We start from the raw sequence: 22442 nt of genomic DNA, 5'->3' as shown, positions 1-22442 counted from the left end.
TTTTTTCACCGCAGTAACAAGGACGGCATATATCGGCCTGGGATTGCAAGCGAGCAGGCAACGCTGTGCGGGAGTGCGGCCTGCGGGAGTGCGGCCTGCTCGGTTGTGTTATTAAAATATTTGTTGCAGACATGAGCACAAAGCTCATCTAGCCCACTTGGTAGAGCACAAGGCTTCTAACCATGTGGTCGTGGGTTCAAGCCCCATAGTTTGCATTTTTTTTGTTTTTTTGTTTATGTCGTGGGTTCAAGCCCCATAGTTCCGCTTAAATTTATTTCTCGCCTAGATTTTTTTTTCACAATTGAAAAAATCGACCCAAAATATATGCTCATGTACTGATCGGCCAATATCTCTGTATGTGAAAGGTTGTGGAGAATAATAATAAGTAGGGCATGCTGTTTATCAAAGCAAATGTATATAAGGAAGAAAAAAATGTATAAAAATATTTATAGTGATTTAGAAATAGTTAATGATTCGTAATGCAAATTTTGAATAATGCACGGATGACATTTTATAAAATTACTACATTGCTTTTGTATTGCACATGCATGATTTGAGCTAGTCGATTATTTACGCGCATTTTAAATTCGGAAACTGTAGATTGAAATGCGCGCGCATGCAGTGCAAGTATGGAAGGCAACACTAGGCACAACGACATAAAAAAATCTAGGCGAGAAATAAATTTAAGCGGACACACCAACGACATAAAAAAAAAACAAAAAAATGCAAACTATGGGGTTTGAACCCACGACCACATGGTTAGAAGCCTTGTGCTCTACCAAGTGGGCTAGATGGGCTTTGTGCTCATATCTGCAACAAATATTTTAATAACACAACCGAGCTCGGCGCCAAGATCTGTGGCACCGAGCTCGGTTCCACGTCGACGCCACGCGTCTGGGTTGTGCCAACGCAACACGACCTCGGCGCCATAGCCTATGGCGCCGAGCTGTGTTAGCTCGGCGCCATAGCCTATGGCGCCGAGCAAAGGGTCCAAAACTGCATTTAAAATTTTTTTAGGTCTAAACGTGATTTTACTTCTGTTTAAGGGCTAAAATACAAAAAATTCGGTCGGTCCGTAACGTGCACTCTGCACTCTACTAAGCGCTAGTGTACGTACGTACGTACTCCGTCCGCTGCTATATTATGGCCGGCCGTGGCGTGCCCTCTCTAGCCAGCACAGCACACACACTGGAAAGTGCAAGCTGTAGTGAGACCTGCGCGACTGCCAGCGTGTATCCGCGCGGCAAGGAGCGTAGCGCGCGGTCGTCGGCCCGCACGGCCACCAACTCCCTTGGACGCACGCGCGCGCGCGACCAGCTGCTAACCGTGCGCAAGTAGTAGTGCGACTTCGCCGCCGGCCGGGATCGCTAGCTCGATCGATCGGCGGGACCACATACGACTCCGGTGTGGCCAGCGGCGGCCGGGCCGGGGAACGCACGTGCTGCGAGCGAGCGAGGGCAGACGCTAGCTGTTGCCGGGAGCTAGCCGGCGCGCGATGGGGAGGGCGCCGTGCTGCGAGAAGGTGGGGCTCAAGCGAGGGAGGTGGACGGCGGAAGAGGACCAGTTACTTGCCAACTACATTGCGGAGCACGGCGAGGGGTCCTGGAGGTCGCTGCCCAAGAATGCAGGTAAACCAAAGCCGGCCGCGCGCCATGCATCGCCACGTAGCATCAATCTCCGATCCATGCATATATGAGCTTCTTCTTCGTCGCCGTCGTCGTTCTTAGCTAGTTAGGACGCGCATGCAGGCCTGCTCCGGTGCGGCAAGAGCTGCCGGCTCCGGTGGATCAACTACCTTCGGGCGGACGTCAAGAGGGGGAACATCTCCAAGGAGGAAGAAGACATCATCATCAAGCTCCACGCCACCCTCGGCAACAGGTAACAATAAGCGCGCCCTAATCTCAACGCTGATCACTGTGCATCCGACTAGAGAGTAGTAGTACTACTACTTCCTTCCTTTATGCATGGGAGTCAATGCACGCAGTCCCAAAAAACTTGGTATACGTACTTCCTCCTTCACACGAAGAACGGAAATCTAGTCCAACAATATCAACTTTGATCAAGGCATTCATATATATTATGAAATATATTTTATAAGAAACTTCCATAAATATATAAATGTTGATAGTACTATAAATATAGTTGATTGAGAGAGTTTTCTTAAATTGTGAGGTACCATGTATACTTTTATATATACTACTTAAACGCTTCTCGACGTACAAATTTGGGGAAAAGGATCTCTGGCACAAGACTAGAACAGTCAGCACAGACAATAAAGGGCTACTCCGATGAAAATCTCGTTTTCATTCATAGGAGTATAGAGTAGTGTAGTAACAATTGCCTGCTCTATATGCTCTCTCAATTACTGAAATCTTAGAGCAAATATTGAGATTGATGAGAGAGAGAGCAGAATCGGACTGCAAACTTAAAGTCGGGGCTTAGACACAGAACTAAAAACTTTTTTTGTGAGAAAGACATGCAAATTATAAATTAATAGTGAAGAGCTAACCACTACACGGATAGGCTAATGTAAATCATAAATTAATAGTAAAGAGCTAACTACTACACAGATAGACTAAGAAGTAGACTATAAGGTTCCTTACTTATAACCAGCGGTTGACTATATTATTAAACTTGATCTTATAATTTCGATAGCTGCCCCGATCGGTTGAGAGTTAAGACACCGTATACCATACACGTACACAGTACTAAATAAAGAATTAAATGATGTAGGGGCACACGCTGCTGGAATAGAGGCGCGCGCAGCAATAGTAGGCTAATGTCCTTTTTTTCTATGCATGGTATGGGTCCCGATCGGCTTTATCACTGTTTAGCTACTGTAGTGATAATGTCCAAAAAGATGGTTTCATCAGCGAAAGACAAAAGAGAGAGAAGAGAGAAGAGAGAAGAGAGAAGAGAGAGAAGAGAGAAGAGAGAGAGAGAGAGACTCCTATAAAGAGTAGTGTTGCTATAGTGCTAGAATGGTGCATATTACTACAGTGCATATATGTGAGAAAGAGCCGGAGCTATTGAGCTAATACAATCTATAGGGCCTAAATTAATAGAGACATGGCTGAAAACAATATGGCCATCTGGTCCCTCCGATCGATGTGCTGTAGTATGTTTATGTACACGCGGGCTCTACGCACGCTTGCTCTAGCATTGAGCAGTGCTACTTTACTACACTACTATCAGTCCGGTCCTTGTCAGTCACTGGCTCAGCATGTGTCTCTGAAGTTGCCCGTACGTGTGGCAGCAGCCAAAAGGGCGTGCTGCGTGTGTAAGTTTACTGTCCAGTCAGATGCGTGTGATTTCCGAGGCCACGTGCACGAGCATGCATGGCGCCAACATGGCATGATGTGATGTTTGTTTCGGCCTTTTTTTTAGATTTTGGCTACCAAAATCTGGTACAGACAGTCAAATATTCAATTTTTAGTCCACTTCTATAAAAATCGATTTGGTAAAAATCATCCAACAAAATCAACATAAACACAAAATCGGTCGGACGTTGCAATAGTAGGAATCTATCACTTTCTAGATTGTTAACCCTATAGACACATTAATCTTCCTCCGCACATAATCCTCACAATACTCATATTCTCTCTGCAGCCAAATTCTTTTAAAAAACTGGTAAGAAAAAAGATGAACCAAACAGGCTCGATGATGCTCGCCACTTCTTATGACTTCGCATATGTGGCAAGAGGGGCGAAATAGGTTGCTAACTGTGGATGCAAATGCACCCTGTAAAATACAATTTCTATAAATTCAGTCACAATTTCACTATATATGCACTCCTAGAAAAAGTTCTTATCTACCCACAAGACTAAATACACCCTCTCAATTATAATCTAGCTTCGCTATTATGTGGTAATGAGGTCTAAAACTAGGGGGTGTTTGGTTTATATGGACTAATTTTAGTTTCTGTATTTGACAATTTAAGGACTAAAATAAAATAAAATAGATAGGCTAAAAATTAATCTTTAGAAACCAAACACTCTCTAAGCTGATCCGTCATATATTCGTTACATTTCATCTCTAAGACGAAAAGCAGCAGCACGAGGAAATGATCTAGACACTTTCTCGTGCTCAAAGATTTGTGCAACTAAGGGAAGATTAGAAAGCTACTACTGAGCAGTACTGTGATAGCGTCATGCGTGCATATACACACACACCTTCCACTCCATAAAATGCAGGGTTTTTTTTTGCTCCATCAGTTTTGTTTAACCTATTTTTTCCCAAGCAACTTCTTTGATTTTGACCATTGGCGGGACGAAAGTCCAGGTGAGGCCAATCCGTAATAAAGAAATCACAAGAAAAAATGCTAAACTATAAGTGGTTTTTTGGTAATAGCATGAAATTAAGTTGTAATATCATGACTATTATAAAATAATGTGGATATCGAAAATCTTTTTAGCGACGCCAAATCATCGATAGAAAATTCAATCTACAATTAGAAGAAAAAGTATTAGGTAAGCATCAATGTAAGTAAAAGACAAAACTATATAGAAAAAACATCGAAAACACCATTAAACCATCAATCTTGTGGTTGTGGCAGCTTGCACTCTAGTGCGGGGCCGTGGCCGAGTGGAGGCAGGAAGACGAGCAGCAAGCTAGCGACAGTGTCCTGACAGCTGGCGATGACGGTTGGGTGGGCGGCCAACGATGATGAACTGACTGTTGGACGTCAATTGGACAGCGGGCACAACGCTAGGACGAGCGCTAAGCGGGGGTTGGATGCTACAAACGTGCGGTTGATGCCTTTCTCATTCTGTGTTTTATTCGATATAGGTCGTGACCTAAGATGATGGGCTAGATCTTGTGGGTTAGTCGATGGTATGATGTGGTGGACCCGGTGTTTATCTAATTTAGTCGCATATACCTTATATTTTTTATTTTATAGTATATATAAAAGGTAGGTATAAACAGTTCCAAAAATTAAGGTGGCGCCATGGCCTACTTTGCCCACATTGTGGATCCGCCCCTGATTTTGACTGAACTTGGATAAAATATACTGGTCATAGTATTTATAATACCCAAAAAAACAATGTCATGGCATTTATTAACAACGGGTTTTCATTAAATTAAACTGATTTGGTTTGCCGTAAATTTAGGAGAACCAATATGATCAATGAGTAGCGTATATCTTACAGTACAGAAAAATCTTTGAAAAAAATATATAAACAGCACACAAAAGCATGCGATTCGTCGACAGCATCGTCTCACGGTCTCACCACACCATTCAAGGACGATGGAGCTTCTTCGGTGCTCAGACTTTATTTCTACCATCTACAACCCAAACTGATATGTACAGTAAATGGAAGGAAGAACAAGATAGAGAAAAAAAACCCAAACTGATAGATTAGAAGTCGCTGAAGAAATCATCTAACAAAACTGGCGAGCTATCAAACAGGACACGGGAGAGAATAGATGATTAAACAATAATCCCTCGTGCAATGCATGCCACTGTAGCGCCGTAATATAATGATAGATATGCGCTATTGCTCCTACAACTACAACCCACATGGTGTTGCGAGAGCTAGCGGTGCCACACAGTCATGGAAACATGGTTTGTGAAAGCAGCTTAACTAATTACTAGCTAGCTGTGAGTCGTCAGCGGCTAGCGGAGAGTGAGAGTGAGAGGACCACGCGAAAGAAACGACAATAATCTGGTCCAACACTCGCTCTTCATTCAAGCTAGCTAGCGCTGGGAGCGAACTCGCGTCGCATGGCAGAGCCTGCCTGCTGCCGAGCGGACAGGTCACGGTCTTCTTGACGCACGCACAGTCCATGGCGTTGGTTGGCGTCCTGTCCATTTCGCTTTGCTGCCTCGCCATCACCGCCGGCCGGTACTGTGCAAAGCGCGCATTGGCTAGCTTCCCTGTTGCCTTGATCTGATCATAGAGGGGTCCCTGTCCGTGGCACACAGTGGGATTAATGACGGGCCCACGCCGGCCCTCCCTAATGATTTCCCCCGCCTTAACGTTGACACTGCGGACGGTGAGAGGCGCGGCTGTGGACGTACGGCGAGATCTATCGGGGGCCCATCGTCCTTCGCGAACGATGCGTACATTTAGCGCCATATATAAACACACGCCGGCACATGATTACTACGGCCTATATACGCGCGTCGTGAGCGGCGCGATCAATGAGTGAGCTAGTTCGTTGCACCAAATTGTCGATCAAGTTGCATCAGACAGTAGAGTACTGTATACTCTCTCTATATATATACTCCCTCCGTTTCTTTTTATTTGTCGCTGGATAGTGCAATTTTACACTATCCTGCGACAAATAAAAAGAAACGGAGGGAGTATGTACTAGGCAGGCTAAGAAACACGATAGATACCACGCATTCGGTTCTCATTACGAAGCTGCAGCTGCCCAACCAGCAGCGATGATCACGTACGCTCACCATCCTGCGTCCTTGCGGTTTAAATTAATTACGTATGTATCCGCATCCGCATGCAGGTGGTCCCTGATCGCCAGCCACCTCCCCGGCCGAACAGACAACGAGATCAAGAACTACTGGAACTCGCACCTCAGCCGGCAGATCCACACGTACCGCCGGAAATACACCGCCGGGCCTGACGACACCGCCATCGCCATCGACATGAGCAAGCTGCAGAGCGCCGACAGGCGGCGCGGCGGCAGGACCCCGGGCCGGCCGCCGAAGGCTAGCGCCAGCAGGACCAAGCAGGCGGACGCCGATCAGCCCGGCGGCGAGGCGAAAGGCCCGGCCGCGGCGGCGTCGAGCCCGCGGCACAGCGACGTGGTGAACCCGGGCCCGAACCAGCCCAACAGCAGCAGCGGCAGCACGGGCACGGCCGAGGAGGAGGGGCCCAGCAGCGAGGACGCGAGCGGGCCGTGGGTGCTGGAGCCGATAGAGCTCGGGGACCTAGTCTGGGGGGAGGCCGACAGCGAGATGGACGCCCTGATGCCTATCGGGCCCGGCGGCCACGACTCGGCTGCCCTCGAAGGGCTTGGCGCGGTCGGCTGCGAGGCCCAGGTGGACGACCTGTTCGACATGGACTGGGATGGCTTCGCGGCCCATCTGTGGGGCGGGCCGGAGCAGGACGAGCACAGCGCGCAGCTGCGGCAGGCCGCCGAGCCGCTGGAAGTTGCTGCTGCTGCTGCTGCTGCTGCGACGGCGGCCCGCACCCCGGACGATCGCGAGCTGGAGGCGTTCGAGACTTGGCTCCTGTCCGACTCGTTCTGACGGCTCCGGTCACCGGACCGATCAGACAGACCAACCAAGGTGGCCCGGCCATATGGTCGACGCCGCTAGTAGGCGTTGCTCGTGTGTACAGTTTTTTTTTCTTTTTTGTAGATTTTGTTCTTAGCTCTTGCTGTTTCGTGTATGGCATGTAGAATAGAGAGCAGAGAGTCGTATGGCATTGTAAAGGTAGTTCTCCCGCCGGTGAAGTGAAGACCAATAAAAAAAAAGCAGCGCAGCAGTAGGCGCTGCTGCAGCCTGCACGGCGGCGTTTTGGCAGCGCGTGCTTTGGCTTTTTGTGAACAGTGATGGGAATGTTGTTCCTTCTGCCCTGAGTCCTGACCGACAGTCTCCTCGTTGGAGAAGAATGTACGCGGAGACCCGGCGACAGAACGAATGAGTGAGCAGCGCTGGACTGTCTCCGAGCTGTGAAAGCATGAATCAGTGCGCCGAACTTTCACTGCTCTGCTAGGCACTTGCTACTCCAACTGTTACAACAAGCACCCATCTGCGCTGCGCTCGTGGGCATAGTGAGACCCATTCCTCCTTCAACCAAGGGGATAGTAGCCGACAGCAAGCAATGACACATGGTTTTCGTGTCCACGCGGAAAAGGCCAGTCAGTAGTACCGTGTACTGCGTACAACCTGATAAGCTCTGCTCAGCGGGACTCACAGTGCATGTCGCCCGACGCTTTCGCCGTCGGCGTGGGTAACCATTCACCAAGCACTTCACGTATTGCCTGGCGATCATATCATATCAAGCAGGTCGTCGGTACACACGACGGCGGGCAAAAATGAAGGCAGGATTCGAAGCGACGACGCCTCTGCCCGAGCACGTTCTCCCGTCGTCAGGTCTCGCTCGGCAGCACTGCACACCGCCAGTGGCCCGGCTCCATGCCGGCCCAACCCAACTGCGAACTGTCAACTGCCTGCCTTGTATTCCGGTCCGCGTTCGGTTCGGTGGCCTGTCAGTGTCCGCGGCAGCCAAAACAGTCGCCGCGTGCCCGGCACGGCCGGGGGGGGGCAGGCCGATCGCGCGTCCGGGTCGCGCGATTGGCGCATGTGTTGTGGTTGGGGCAGGCCGCAGGCATCAGCATCAGGCTTCCCAGTCGAAACGTCTCGCTCTCGGAGTGTTCCCGGCGTCAGATCGATCGATGCATCCATGTTGTTTGTCAGTCGATTTGCCTTGCCGCCGTTACATTACATTCTCGGCCAGCCTAGCTAGCCTAGAGACGCCGCGCGCGTCCGTGATGAATTAGGCTCGCTCGACCGAAAGCGAGGTGTGGAATGGGGAAGGCAGACGATGAGGAGAGCTCGATCCATCGCCCAACCCCAACCTATGTGGTTTGTTGCCTGCTCCCACTTTGTCTTGCCATCCATGTGTCGGCTACTGCTCCCTTGCATAATTATTATTCAAGTTTGGCGATCCAAGAGACCCCAAGATATGTGTGTGCTCGCTCGCTCGCTCGCTGCCGTCGCGTGGGTCTTGGTTCAGATGGCCAAATAATTGCAGGGAGGGACCAATCGCCGCTGCAGCAGTGCCCAGTGAGTGCCACCACCACGCGCTTGTCTTGTCAGCTTGCGGAGAGCCACCACATGCTTCCCACATGATGAGCCCCAGGCAGGCTGACGACGTCTCACCGGCTCACACCTCCTCCTCCGTCCTCAAAACCAAAGCGTTGCGTTGCATGCTTTGTTTGCTTCCGCACATCGACGGTCATATGCATGGATGCATGGGTGATCGGTGACGTAGCAGCGGCTTCTCGGTGTGTGTCGTCGCTAGCTGGCCAGTGTGCGGTCGAGTTTGTTCGTGCTAATTAAACGAGGAGAAATCATTGTTTGCAGGCGCCACCTGATGATCGAAGCGGATTACTCACCGCCCTCGGCTGTTCGATGCCATCATGATAATTTGTCACTTGCATGCACGGATCGCGACGCGATGCGATCGAGTAGCGGCAAACTCATCAACGTGCTGTTCCAGGGGCTTCGGTTGGTGTTGCTATACTCTGAGATACTGTGCATTGTATGTCAAAAACCTCGCTGTTAGATACTGACTACTGTGTGACCCGTTGAATGAATAGTACTTCAATAATATATATATGCTTGTTTAAGTTAACTGGCACGTATATATGCATGTACTTGTATCTTTTATGGGAAAAGACAACACATATTTAATTAAATTCTGAGCTCTTAGACTGTACTGAGCTAATTTCTAATTGACCACTGGCGGAGGCAGCACAAACAAACCGGTTGTATCTTGGATGAAGGGGGACCGGAGTCCCCGTCCACCTTAGATATGACACTGATGTCGAAAGCCATTGGCTATATGGATGTACTCATCCATCTTCTAAAACAACTTCTCTATAGGATATTTAGAGGATTTTTAGCAAAGTATTAAGAGCATGAAACAATTTTGAGCCTCTCGAGTCTCGATGATTACCTCAATGACTACTTCATCTGGCACTCATATATTCTAATCCAAACAAACCTTCATATATATCTTTTGAGGGATTCGTCTACCTCTTGGGCTTATTGAGCAATGCATATGTCATAAGTGGTTTGCTTGGAAAGCCTTGAAAACTTGTAATCAACTGGTTCTTGAGTTTGTTCACATGTATTTACCAATCTAGGCGAAGGTACAGGTACCAAGTCTAAGGTATTCCTCTTGCAACCATGATGAATGACTTGGCCAGGACCACCGTGTTTCCACTGAAGGATGTAATAGCTGCTTCATAGCTCATGAGAATTTTCTTCGGATCAGACTGCCCATCATAAGATGGAAGCAAATGTTGCTTATATGAAACATGCCAAGGGACTAACTGTAAATCCCTTGAGAGTGGCCTTGCTCTTCTTGGAAGACGGTTCTTATGTTGAGACATCTAGAGTGTTTTTTGTCTTTGTCTACATCGTCTTCTCTTCTCATATGATAAAGCTCTTCAGAAGCTTCTTCTATCTATCTCCAAAGCTGAACAACCTAAAGTAGCTTTTGTTTTTTGATCTCCATGTGCCTTTAGATAGTTTCTAGCCCCCTCAATCTCCAAATTGACACCATCCTATTCAACCAATAACTTTACGACTGTTCTCTTCTCATGCCTTCAGTTGTTAGATTCGATATGCTTGTCTTCACTATAGCCTTGTTATTCGACATTGTTATGACAATCTGTTACGCTAACATCCCTTACACTTCTAGGAGTCATGGTTATGGTCGTTGTGAGTTCACCGTAGATGAATGCCAAATGTTGGATACCTATCAAATTTTTGAAAAGAACAACATTAGGACAACAACATTAATTTAAAAATCCTTCTTTCTTACAAATGTTTTAGAAGGAGAAGGTATCAAATAGAGTTGCGACTATTTTAACAAGTGTGTAAAATAAGAACAACAATAAGAGTTCGACACCATTTGATTGATCATTACTCCAATGGTTATAGTTTCCACTCATATATATGTGAGAATGTTATAGACAGATACTAATGGAGGAGCTTTAGTACATTAGTACCATCAAAGGCTCTTCACACACAAGAATGCCACCAACGATATTTATAAATGGTCAATCCCTTTAGCTGTGGCATTGTTTATCTATTTATATGGATGTGTCCATATACACCTTTGTACGAAATTACAATTTTACCCTAGTTACTACATGGTAATTCTTCGTAAATGAGGGAGTATATTTTTGACATTTTTTACAACCTTGACATGTCATGTACACATTTTCTTTACCTTGGAGACCTTTGTTTTCTTTATCCGAAGCCTTTTTTGGCCATGTTAAGTCACACTTTCTTCTTCTCCGGCTTCGTGCATGCTTCAAATTATCTGACGTTCGAAGCTCCCCTAAGCATGATGGCCTTTGGCTTTGATTAAGAAAATGTCTAGACCTTGATTTTGTCGATATGGACCTTCGGCCAGAGGCATTTTCCCCAATAGGTGACTACCCCAACCATGAGTATTGTAGCTATTGCTAGTAGTGTTGGAGTGATGGCAGGATCCCCTAACTTGTGGACCTATATGTGAGGAGATGCCATATAAGTGGCTTGTTAAAGTGTCGTTGTAGGACACCTGACTCATAAGGAGCTGAACTAGGCAATCTATTCTGCAAATTATGGTCTCTAATATCCGCCTTGTCAAAAATCCATGTAACAAATAAACTATTCATGTATAACTATAGTTTTAAATAAGTATAATACTATCCCTACCGCAAATAGTTACACAACCTAGGTTCTAAACATATCCATTAGCCTAACAACTAAAATAGAAATGTAAAGCATCCAAACAAGATATACAATATAAATGCAAAATTTTAAGCTTGATAGAGATATAAACTCTTGTTGGCGACTCTGATATTTTTACGGAGGCATAAAAAAATGTGCAATCTTCTCGCTGGTTCTTATCAAAATCCTTTGCAATGATGCTCACGTGAGGACTAACCGTACGGTTAGATAATTCCATGTATTGCTCTATATCTTAAAGATGTGATTTATAATAAATTAATTTAAATAAATAAATATAAACATTACTTCTAAATCTTTTAACCGATGAGTTCTACTCTCTCGGACCGAGAGAGCACAACTTCTAGAGTTTACAAACTAGCACGTGCCTACTTAGATCATGTTTGGAAGCACCTAGTTTTTAAGAAATCGGTGTGCTTCCAAACATGTCAATTTCTACTTTAGTTTCTAGAAATTGTATTCCATGTTTCTTAGAAACTAAGAAGTTAGCCAACCCTTGCTAAAACCAGTTTGTGCATGACAATTTAAGTACCACACTTAGAGCTTGTTCGGTTCTACCTCAATCCATGGATTGAGGGGGGATTGAGAGGGTTTCAATCCCTAGTAAATCAAAATCTCCCTCAATCCGTATCAATCCCCTCCAATCCATATGGATTGAAAATAACCAAACAGTCCCTAGCAGTCCCTAGTGAGTTTAGTGAAAATTACGATAATTGCCACCGCTACCCTCAATGCATGCACTGTCCTATTTAAATGTATAATTATTATTTAAAATTTTAAAATAATAATATAAGTTTATTCTATAGTTAAAGTTGGCATCAAACAAAAAAAGATAATTGAATCAATTATTTTTAAAATGGAGTGAGAGCTGGCTTACAAACACGTACTTTTAGTTTGTTTCCATAAACCAGTTTCTAGAAACTGAAGATTAAGAGTCTGTTTGGTTCGTGACTAGCTGTGAGAGCTGGCTTACAAACACGTACTTTTAGTTTGTTTCCATAAACCAGTTTCTAGAAACTGAAGATTAAGAGTCTGTTTGGTTCGTGACTAGCTGCGTTACACTTTGTCTAAGCTTAGTCGTTCGAATTAAAGAACTAACCATGTACAGAAAAGTTAGGTAAAGTATGGCAAGTTCTAAAACTGTTTCTTACACCTGCGGTGCTTCTCAAGAGGCCCTTATTTCAGCCGTATTCAAAAGCGTTTTTTTTCACCGCAGTAACAAGGACGGCATATATCGGCCTGGGATTGCAAGCGAGCAGGCAACGCTGTGCGGGAGTGCGGCCTGCGGGAGTGCGGCCTGCTCGGTTGTGTTATTAAAATATTTGTTGCAGACATGAGCACAAAGCTCATCTAGCCCACTTGGTAGAGCACAAGGCTTCTAACCATGTGGTCGTGGGTTCAAGCCCCATAGTTTGCATTTTTTTTGTTTTTTTGTTTATGTCGTGGGTTCAAGCCCCATAGTTCCGCTTAAATTTATTTCTCGCCTAGATTTTTTTTTCACAATTGAAAAAATCGACCCAAAATATATGCTCATGTACTGATCGGCCAATATCTCTGTATGTGAAAGGTTGTGGAGAATAATAATAAGTAGGGCATGCTGTTTATCAAAGCAAATGTATATAAGGAAGAAAAAAATGTATAAAAATATTTATAGTGATTTAGAAATAGTTAATGATTCGTAATGCAAATTTTGAATAATGCACGGATGACATTTTATAAAATTACTACATTGCTTTTGTATTGCACATGCATGATTTGAGCTAGTCGATTATTTACGCGCATTTTAAATTCGGAAACTGTAGATTGAAATGCGCGCGCATGCAGTGCAAGTATGGAAGGCAACACTAGGCACAACGACATAAAAAAATCTAGGCGAGAAATAAATTTAAGCGGACACACCAACGACATAAACAAAAAAAAACAAAAAAATGCAAACTATGGGGTTTGAACCCACGACCACATGGTTAGAAGCCTTGTGCTCTACCAAGTGGGCTAGATGGGCTTTGTGCTCATATCTGCAACAAATATTTTAATAACAAAACCGAGCTCGGCGCCAAGATCTGTGGCACCGAGCTCGGTTCCACGTCGACGCCAAGCGTCTGGGTTGTGCCAACGCAACACGACCTCGGCGCCATAGCCTATGGCGCCGAGCAAAGGGTCCAAAACTGCATTTAAAAATTTTTTAGGTCTAAACGTGATTTTACTTCTGTTTAAGGGCTAAAATACAAAAAATTCAGTCGGTCCGTAACGTGCACTCTGCACTCTACTAAGCGCTAGTGTACGTACGTACGTACTCCGTCCGCTGCTATATTATGGCCGGCCGTGGCGTGCCCTCTCTAGCCAGCACAGCACACACACTGGAAAGTGCAAGCTGTAGTGAGACCTGCGCGACTGCCAGCGTGTATCCGCGCGGCAAGGAGCGTAGCGCGCGGTCGTCGGCCCGCACGGCCACCAACTCCCTTGGACGCACGCGCGCGCGCGACCAGCTGCTAACCGTGCGCAAGTAGTAGTGCGACTTCGCCGCCGGCCGGGATCGCTAGCTCGATCGATCGGCGGGACCACATACGACTCCGGTGTGGCCAGCGGCGGCCGGGCCGGGGAACGCACGTGCTGCGAGCGAGCGAGGGCAGACGCTAGCTGTTGCCGGGAGCTAGCCGGCGCGCGATGGGGAGGGCGCCGTGCTGCGAGAAGGTGGGGCTCAAGCGAGGGAGGTGGACGGCGGAAGAGGACCAGTTACTTGCCAACTACATTGCGGAGCACGGCGAGGGGTCCTGGAGGTCGCTGCCCAAGAATGCAGGTAAACCAAAGCCGGCCGCGCGCCATGCATCGCCACGTAGCATCAATCTCCGATCCATGCATATATGAGCTTCTTCTTCGTCGCCGTCGTCGTTCTTAGCTAGTTAGGACGCGCATGCAGGCCTGCTCCGGTGCGGCAAGAGCTGCCGGCTCCGGTGGATCAACTACCTTCGGGCGGACGTCAAGAGGGGGAACATCTCCAAGGAGGAAGAAGACATCATCATCAAGCTCCACGCCACCCTCGGCAACAGGTAACAATAAGCGCGCCCTAATCTCAACGCTGATCACTGTGCATCCGACTAGAGAGTAGTAGTACTACTACTTCCTTCCTTTATGCATGGGAGTCAATGCACGCAGTCCCAAAAAACTTGGTATACGTACTTCCTCCTTCACACGAAGAACGGAAATCTAGTCCAACAATATCAACTTTGATCAAGGCATTCATATATATTATGAAATATATTTTATAAGAAACTTCCATAAATATATAAATGTTGATAGTACTATAAATATAGTTGATTGAGAGAGTTTTCTTAAATTGTGAGGTACCATGTATACTTTTATATATACTACTTAAACGCTTCTCGACGTACAAATTTGGGGAAAAGGATCTCTGGCACAAGACTAGAACAGTCAGCACAGACAATAAAGGGCTACTCCGATGAAAATCTCGTTTTCATTCATAGGAGTATAGAGTAGTGTAGTAACAATTGCCTGCTCTATATGCTCTCTCAATTACTGAAATCTTAGAGCAAATATTGAGATTGATGAGAGAGAGAGCAGAATCGGACTGCAAACTTAAAGTCGGGGCTTAGACACAGAACTAAAAACTTTTTTTGTGAGAAAGACATGCAAATTATAAATTAATAGTGAAGAGCTAACCACTACACGGATAGGCTAATGTAAATCATAAATTAATAGTAAAGAGCTAACTACTACACAGATAGACTAAGAAGTAGACTATAAGGTTCCTTACTTATAACCAGCGGTTGACTATATTATTAAACTTGATCTTATAATTTCGATAGCTGCCCCGATCGGTTGAGAGTTAAGACACCGTATACCATACACGTACACAGTACTAAATAAAGAATTAAATGATGTAGGGGCACACGCTGCTGGAATAGAGGCGCGCGCAGCAATAGTAGGCTAATGTCCTTTTTTTCTATGCATGGTATGGGTCCCGATCGGCTTTATCACTGTTTAGCTACTGTAGTGATAATGTCCAAAAAGATGGTTTCATCAGCGAAAGACAAAAGAGAGAGAAGAGAGAAGAGAGAAGAGAGAAGAGAGAAGAGAGAAGAGAGAGAGAGAGAGACTCCTATAAAGAGTAGTGTTGCTATAGTGCTAGAATGGTGCATATTACTACAGTGCATATATGTGAGAAAGAGCCGGAGCTATTGAGCTAATACAATCTATAGGGCCTAAATTAATAGAGACATGGCTGAAAACAATATGGCCATCTGGTCCCTCCGATCGATGTGCTGTAGTATGTTTATGTACACGCGGGCTCTACGCACGCTTGCTCTAGCATTGAGCAGTGCTACTTTACTACACTACTATCAGTCCGGTCCTTGTCAGTCACTGGCTCAGCATGTGTCTCTGAAGTTGCCCGTACGTGTGGCAGCAGCCAAAAGGGCGTGCTGCGTGTGTAAGTTTACTGTCCAGTCAGATGCGTGTGATTTCCGAGGCCACGTGCACGAGCATGCATGGCGCCAACATGGCATGATGTGATGTTTGTTTCGGCCTTTTTTTTAGATTTTGGCTACCAAAATCTGGTACAGACAGTCAAATATTCAATTTTTAGTCCACTTCTATAAAAATCGATTTGGTAAAAATCATCCAACAAAATCAACATAAACACAAAATCGGTCGGACGTTGCAATAGTAGGAATCTATCACTTTCTAGATTGTTAACCCTATAGACACATTAATCTTCCTCCGCACATAATCCTCACAATACTCATATTCTCTCTGCAGCCAAATTCTTTTAAAAAACTGGTAAGAAAAAAGATGAACCAAACAGGCTCGATGATGCTCGCCACTTCTTATGACTTCGCATATGTGGCAAGAGGGGCGAAATAGGTTGCTAACTGTGGATGCAAATGCACCCTGTAAAATACAATTTCTATAAATTCAGTCACAATTTCACTATATATGCACTCCTAGAAAAAGTTCTTATCTACCCACAAGACTAAATACACCCTCTCAATTATAATCTAGCTTCGCTATTATGTGGTAATGAGGTCTAAAACTAGGGGGTGTTTGGTTTATATGGACTAATTTTAGTTTCTGTATTTGACAATTTAAGGACTAAAATAAAATAAAATAGATAGGCTAAAAATTAATCTTTAGAAACCAAACACTCTCTAAGCTGATCCGTCATATATTCGTTACATTTCATCTCTAAGACGAAAAGCAGCAGCACGAGGAAATGATCTAGGCACTTTCTCGTGCTCAAAGATTTGTGCAACTAAGGGAAGATTAGAAAGCTACTACTGAGCAGTACTGTGATAGCGTCATGCGTGCATATACACACACACCTTCCACTCCATAAAATGCAGGGTTTTTTTTGCTCCATCAGTTTTGTTTAACCTATTTTTTCCCAAGCAACTTCTTTGATTTTGACCAGTGGCGGGACGAAAGTCCAGGTGAGGCCAATCCGTAATAAAGAAATCACAAGAAAAAATGCTAAACTATAAGTGGTTTTTTGGTAATAGCATGAAATTAAGTTGTAATATCATGACTATTATAAAATAATGTGGATATCGAAAATCTTTTTAGCGACGCCAAATCATCGATAGAAAATTCAATCTACAATTAGAAGAAAAAGTATTAGGTAAGCATCAATGTAAGTAAAAGACAAAACTATATAGAAAAAACATCGAAAACACCATTAAACCATCAATCTTGTGGTTGTGGCAGCTTGCACTCTAGTGCGGGGCCGTGGCCGAGTGGAGGCAGGAAGACGAGCAGCAAGCTAGCGACAGTGTCCTGACAGCTGGCGATGACGGTTGGGTGGGCGGCCAACGATGATGAACTGACGGTTGGACGTCAATTGGACAGCGGGCACAACGCTAGGACGAGCGCTAAGCGGGGGTTGGATGCTACAAACGTGCGGTTGATGCCTTTCTCATTCTGTGTTTTATTCGATATAGGTCGTGACCTAAGATGATGGGCTAGATCTTGTGGGTTAGTCGATGGTATGATGTGGTGGACCCGGTGTTTATCTAATTTAGTCGCATATACCTTATATTTTTTATTTTATAGTATATATAAAAGGTAGGTATAAACAGTTCCAAAAATTAAGGTGGCGCCATGGCCTACTTTGCCCACATTGTGGATCCGCCCCTGATTTTGACTGAACTTGGATAAAATATACTGGTCATAGTATTTATAATACCCAAAAAAACAATGTCATGGCATTTATTAACAACGGGTTTTCATTAAATTAAACTGATTTGGTTTGCCGTAAATTTAGGAGAACCAATATGATCAATGAGTAGCGTATATCTTACAGTACAGAAAAATCTTTGAAAAAAAATATATAAACAGCACACAAAAGCATGCGATTCGTCGACAGCATCGTCTCACGGTCTCACCACACCATTCAAGGACGATGGAGCTTCTTCGGTGCTCAGACTTTATTTCTACCATCTACAACCCAAACTGATATGTACAGTAAATGGAAGGAAGAACAAGATAGAGAAAAAAACCCAAACTGATAGATTAGAAGTCGCTGAAGAAATCATCTAACAAAACTGGCGAGCTATCAAACAGGACACGGGAGAGAATAGATGATTAAACAATAATCCCTCGTGCAATGCATGCCACTGTAGCGCCGTAATATAATGATAGATATGCGCTATTGCTCCTACAACTACAACCCACATGGTGTTGCGAGAGCTAGCGGTGCCACACAGTCATGGAAACATGGTTTGTGAAAGCAGCTTAACTAATTACTAGCTAGCTGTGAGTCGTCAGCGGCTAGCGGAGAGTGAGAGTGAGAGGACCACGCGAAAGAAACGACAATAATCTGGTCCAACACTCGCTCTTCATTCAAGCTAGCTAGCGCTGGGAGCGAACTCGCGTCGCATGGCAGAGCCTGCCTGCTGCCGAGCGGACAGGTCACGGTCTTCTTGACGCACGCACAGTCCATGGCGTTGGTTGGCGTCCTGTTCATTTCGCTTTGCTGCCTCGCCATCACCGCCGGCCGGTACTGTGCAAAGCGCGCATTGGCTAGCTTCCCTGTTGCCTTGATCTGATCATAGAGGGGTCCCTGTCCGTGGCACACAGTGGGATTAATGACGGGCCCACGCCGGCCCTCCCTAATGATTTCCCCCGCCTTAACGTTGACACTGCGGACGGTGAGAGGCGCGGCTGTGGACGTACGGCGAGATCTATCGGGGGCCCATCGTCCTTCGCGAACGATGCGTACATTTAGCGCCATATATAAACACACGCCGGCACATGATTACTACGGCCTATATACGCGCGTCGTGAGCGGCGCGATCAATGAGTGAGCTAGTTCGTTGCACCAAATTGTCGATCAAGTTGCATCAGACAGTAGAGTACTGTATACTCTCTCTATATATATACTCCCTCCGTTTCTTTTTATTTGTCGCTGGATAGTGCAATTTTACACTATCCTGCGACAAATAAAAAGAAACGGAGGGAGTATGTACTAGGCAGGCTAAGAAACACGATAGATACCACGCATTCGGTTCTCATTACGAAGCTGCAGCTGCCCAAACCAGCAGCGATGATCACGTACGCTCACCATCCTGCGTCCTTGCGGTTTAAATTAATTACGTATGTATCCGCATCCGCATGCAGGTGGTCCCTGATCGCCAGCCACCTCCCCGGCCGAACAGACAACGAGATCAAGAACTACTGGAACTCGCACCTCAGCCGACAGATCCACACGTACCGCCGGAAATACACCGCCGGGCCTGACGACACCGCCATCGCCATCGACATGAGCAAGCTGCAGAGCGCCGACAGGCGGCGCGGCGGCAGGACCCCGGGCCGGCCGCCGAAGGCTAGCGCCAGCAGGACCAAGCAGGCGGACGCCGATCAGCCCGGCGGCGAGGCGAAAGGCCCGGCCGCGGCGGCGTCGAGCCCGCGGCACAGCGACGTGGTGAACCCGGGCCCGAACCAGCCCAACAGCAGCAGCGGCAGCACGGGCACGGCCGAGGAGGAGGGGCCCAGCAGCGAGGACGCGAGCGGGCCGTGGGTGCTGGAGCCGATAGAGCTCGGGGACCTAGTCTGGGGGGAGGCCGACAGCGAGATGGACGCCCTGATGCCTATCGGGCCCGGCGGCCACGACTCGGCTGCCCTCGAAGGGCTTGGCGCGGTCGGCTGCGAGGCCCAGGTGGACGACCTGTTCGACATGGACTGGGATGGCTTCGCGGCCCATCTGTGGGGCGGGCCGGAGCAGGACGAGCACAGCGCGCAGCTGCGGCAGGCCGCCGAGCCGCTGGAAGTTGCTGCTGCTGCTGCTGCTGCGACGGCGGCCCGCACCCCGGACGATCGCGAGCTGGAGGCGTTCGAGACTTGGCTCCTGTCCGACTCGTTCTGACGGCTCCGGTCACCGGACCGATCAGACAGACCAAACCAAGGTGGCCCGGCCATATGGTCGACGCCGCTAGTAGGCGTTGCTCGTGTGTACAGTTTTTTTTTCTTTTTTGTAGATTTTGTTCTTAGCTCTTGCTGTTTCGTGTATGGCATGTAGAATAGAGAGCAGAGAGTCGTATGGCATTGTAAAGGTAGTTCTCCCGCCGGTGAAGTGAAGACCAATAAAAAAAAGCAGCGCAGCAGTAGGCGCTGCTGCAGCCTGCACGGCGGCGTTTTGGCAGCGCGTGCTTTGGCTTTTTGTGAACAGTGATGGGAATGTTGTTCCTTCTGCCCTGAGTCCTGACCGACAGTCTCCTCGTTGGAGAAGAATGTACGCGGAGACCCGGCGACAGAACGAATGAGTGAGCAGCGCTGGACTGTCTCCGAGCTGTGAAAGCATGAATCAGTGCGCCGAACTTTCACTGCTCTGCTAGGCACTTGCTACTCCAACTGTTACAACAAGCACCCATCTGCGCTGCGCTCGTGGGCATAGTGAGACCCATTCCTCCTTCAACCAAGGGGATAGTAGCCGACAGCAAGCAATGACACATGGTTTTCGTGTCCACGCGGAAAAGGCCAGTCAGTAGTACCGTGTACTGCGTACAACCTGATAAGCTCTGCTCAGCGGGACTCACAGTGCATGTCGCCCGACGCTTTCGCCGTCGGCGTGGGTAACCATTCACCAAGCACTTCACGTATTGCCTGACGATCATATCATATCAAGCAGGTCGTCGGTACACACGACGGCGGGCAAAAATGAAGGCAGGATTCGAAGCGACGACGCCTCTGCCCGAGCACGTTCTCCCGTCGTCAGGTCTCGCTCGGCAGCACTGCACACCGCCAGTGGCCCGGCTCCATGCCGGCCCAACCCAACTGCGAACTGTCAACTGCCTGCCTTGTATTCCGGTCCGCGTTCGGTTCGGTGGCCTGTCAGTGTCCGCGGCAGCCAAAACAGTCGCCGCGTGCCCGGCACGGCCGGGGGGGGGGCAGGCCGATCGCGCGTCCGGGTCGCGCGATTGGCGCATGTGTTGTGGTTGGGGCAGGCCGCAGGCATCAGCATCAGGCTTCCCAGTCGAAACGTCTCGCTCTCGGAGTGTTCCCGGCGTCAGATCGATCGATGCATCCATGTTGTTTGTCAGTCGATTTGCCTTGCCGCCGTTACATTACATTCTCGGCCAGCCTAGCTAGCCTAGAGACGCCGCGCGCGTCCGTGATGAATTAGGCTCGCTCGACCGAAAGCGAGGTGTGGAATGGGGAAGGCAGACGATGAGGAGAGCTCGATCCATCGCCCAACCCCAACCTATGTGGTTTGTTGCCTGCTCCCACTTTGTCTTGCCATCCATGTGTCGGCTACTGCTCCCTTGCGTAATTATTATTCAAGTTTGGCGATCCAAGAGACCCCAAGATATGTGTGTGCTCGCTCGCTCGCTCGCTGCCGTCGCGTGGGTCTTGGTTCAGATGGCCAAATAATTGCAGGGAGGGACCAATCGCCGCTGCAGCAGTGCCCAGTGAGTGCCACCACCACGCGCTTGTCTTGTCAGCTTGCGGAGAGCCACCACATGCTTCCCACATGATGAGCCCCAGGCAGGCTGACGACGTCTCACCGGCTCACACCTCCTCCTCCGTCCTCAAAACCAAAGCGTTGCGTTGCATGCTTTGTTTGCTTCCGCACATCGACGGTCATATGCATGGATGCATGGGTGATCGGTGACGTAGCAGCGGCTTCTCGGTGTGTGTCGTCGCTAGCTGGCCAGTGTGCGGTCGAGTTTGTTCGTGCTAATTAAACGAGGAGAAATCATTGTTTGCAGGCGCCACCTAATGATCGAAGCGGATTACTCACCGCCCTCGGCTGTTCGATGCCATCATGATAATTTGTCACTTGCATGCACGGATCGCGACGCGATGCGATCGAGTAGCGGCAAACTCATCAACGTGCTGTTCCAGGGGCTTCGGTTGGTGTTGCTATACTCTGAGATACTATGCATTGTATGTCAAAAACCTCGCTGTTAGATACTGACTACTGTGTGACCCGTTGAATGAATAGTACTTCAATAATATATATATGCTTGTTTAAGTTAACTGGCACGTATATATGCATGTACTTGTATCTTTTATGGGAAAAGACAACACATATTTAATTAAATTCTGAGCTCTTAGACTGTACTGAGCTAATTTCTAATTGACCACTGGCGGAGGCAGCACAAACAAACCGGTTGTATCTTGGATGAAGGGGGACCGGAGTCCCCGTCCACCTTAGATATGACACTGATGTCGAAAGCCATTGGCTATATGGATGTACTCATCCATCTTCTAAAACAACTTCTCTATAGGATATTTAGAGGATTTTTAGCAAAGTATTAAGAGCATGAAACAATTTGAGCCTCTCGAGTCTCGATGATTACCTCAATGACTACTTCATCTGGCACTCATATATTCTAATCCAAACAAACCTTCATATATATCTTTTGAGGGATTCGTCTACCTCTTGGGCTTATTGAGCAATGCATATGTCATAAGTGGTTTGCTTGGAAAGCCTTGAAAACTTGTAATCAACTGGTTCTTGAGTTTGTTCACATGTATTTACCAATCT

At 47.1% G+C, this 22442-nt stretch overlaps 2 protein-coding genes across 2 annotated transcripts; both read left to right on the top strand.

Moving 5' to 3' along the window:
* The first annotated feature begins 1076 nt into the window (after positions 1-1076).
* On the top strand, positions 1077-8193 carry LOC118473580 (myb-related protein P-like). The gene is made up of 3 exons (XM_035963462.1): positions 1077-1628; positions 1749-1878; positions 6466-8193. Exons 1-3 carry the CDS (start codon positions 1496-1498, stop codon positions 7211-7213), a joined length of 1011 nt encoding a protein of 336 aa, XP_035819355.1. The 5' UTR covers positions 1077-1495; the 3' UTR covers positions 7214-8193.
* A 5481-nt stretch (positions 8194-13674) lies between these two features.
* On the top strand, positions 13675-20119 carry LOC109943268 (myb-related protein P-like). Its single transcript, XM_020546173.2, has 3 exons — positions 13675-14237; positions 14358-14487; positions 19073-20119. The coding sequence occupies exons 1-3, from the start codon at positions 14105-14107 to the stop codon at positions 19815-19817; spliced, it is 1008 nt and encodes a 335-aa protein (XP_020401762.2). The 5' UTR covers positions 13675-14104; the 3' UTR covers positions 19818-20119.
* The last annotated feature ends 2323 nt before the right edge of the window (positions 20120-22442 follow it).

Source organism: Zea mays, chromosome 1 (assembly GCF_902167145.1).
Source record: "Zea mays cultivar B73 chromosome 1, Zm-B73-REFERENCE-NAM-5.0, whole genome shotgun sequence".
Taxonomy (NCBI): domain Eukaryota; kingdom Viridiplantae; phylum Streptophyta; class Magnoliopsida; order Poales; family Poaceae; genus Zea; species Zea mays.
Note: the sequence above shows the minus strand (reverse complement) of the source record. Positions and strands in the feature narration are given on the sequence as shown.

What these genes read in the sequence shown, in the direction of transcription:
- LOC109943268 (XM_020546173.2), top strand. Translation starts at nt 14,105, where the DNA reads ATGGGGAGGGCGCCGTGCTGCGAGAAGGTGGGGCTCAAGCGAGGGAGG. An exon ending in GTCGCTGCCCAAGAATGCAG is followed by an intron (nt 14,238 to 14,357) that starts GTAAACCAAAGC and finishes ACGCGCATGCAG; the next exon opens with GCCTGCTCCGGTGCGGCAAG. An exon ending in CACGCCACCCTCGGCAACAG is followed by an intron (nt 14,488 to 19,072) that starts GTAACAATAAGC and finishes ATCCGCATGCAG; the next exon opens with GTGGTCCCTGATCGCCAGCC.
- LOC118473580 (XM_035963462.1), top strand. Translation starts at nt 1,496, where the DNA reads ATGGGGAGGGCGCCGTGCTGCGAGAAGGTGGGGCTCAAGCGAGGGAGG. An exon ending in GTCGCTGCCCAAGAATGCAG is followed by an intron (nt 1,629 to 1,748) that starts GTAAACCAAAGC and finishes ACGCGCATGCAG; the next exon opens with GCCTGCTCCGGTGCGGCAAG. An exon ending in CACGCCACCCTCGGCAACAG is followed by an intron (nt 1,879 to 6,465) that starts GTAACAATAAGC and finishes ATCCGCATGCAG; the next exon opens with GTGGTCCCTGATCGCCAGCC.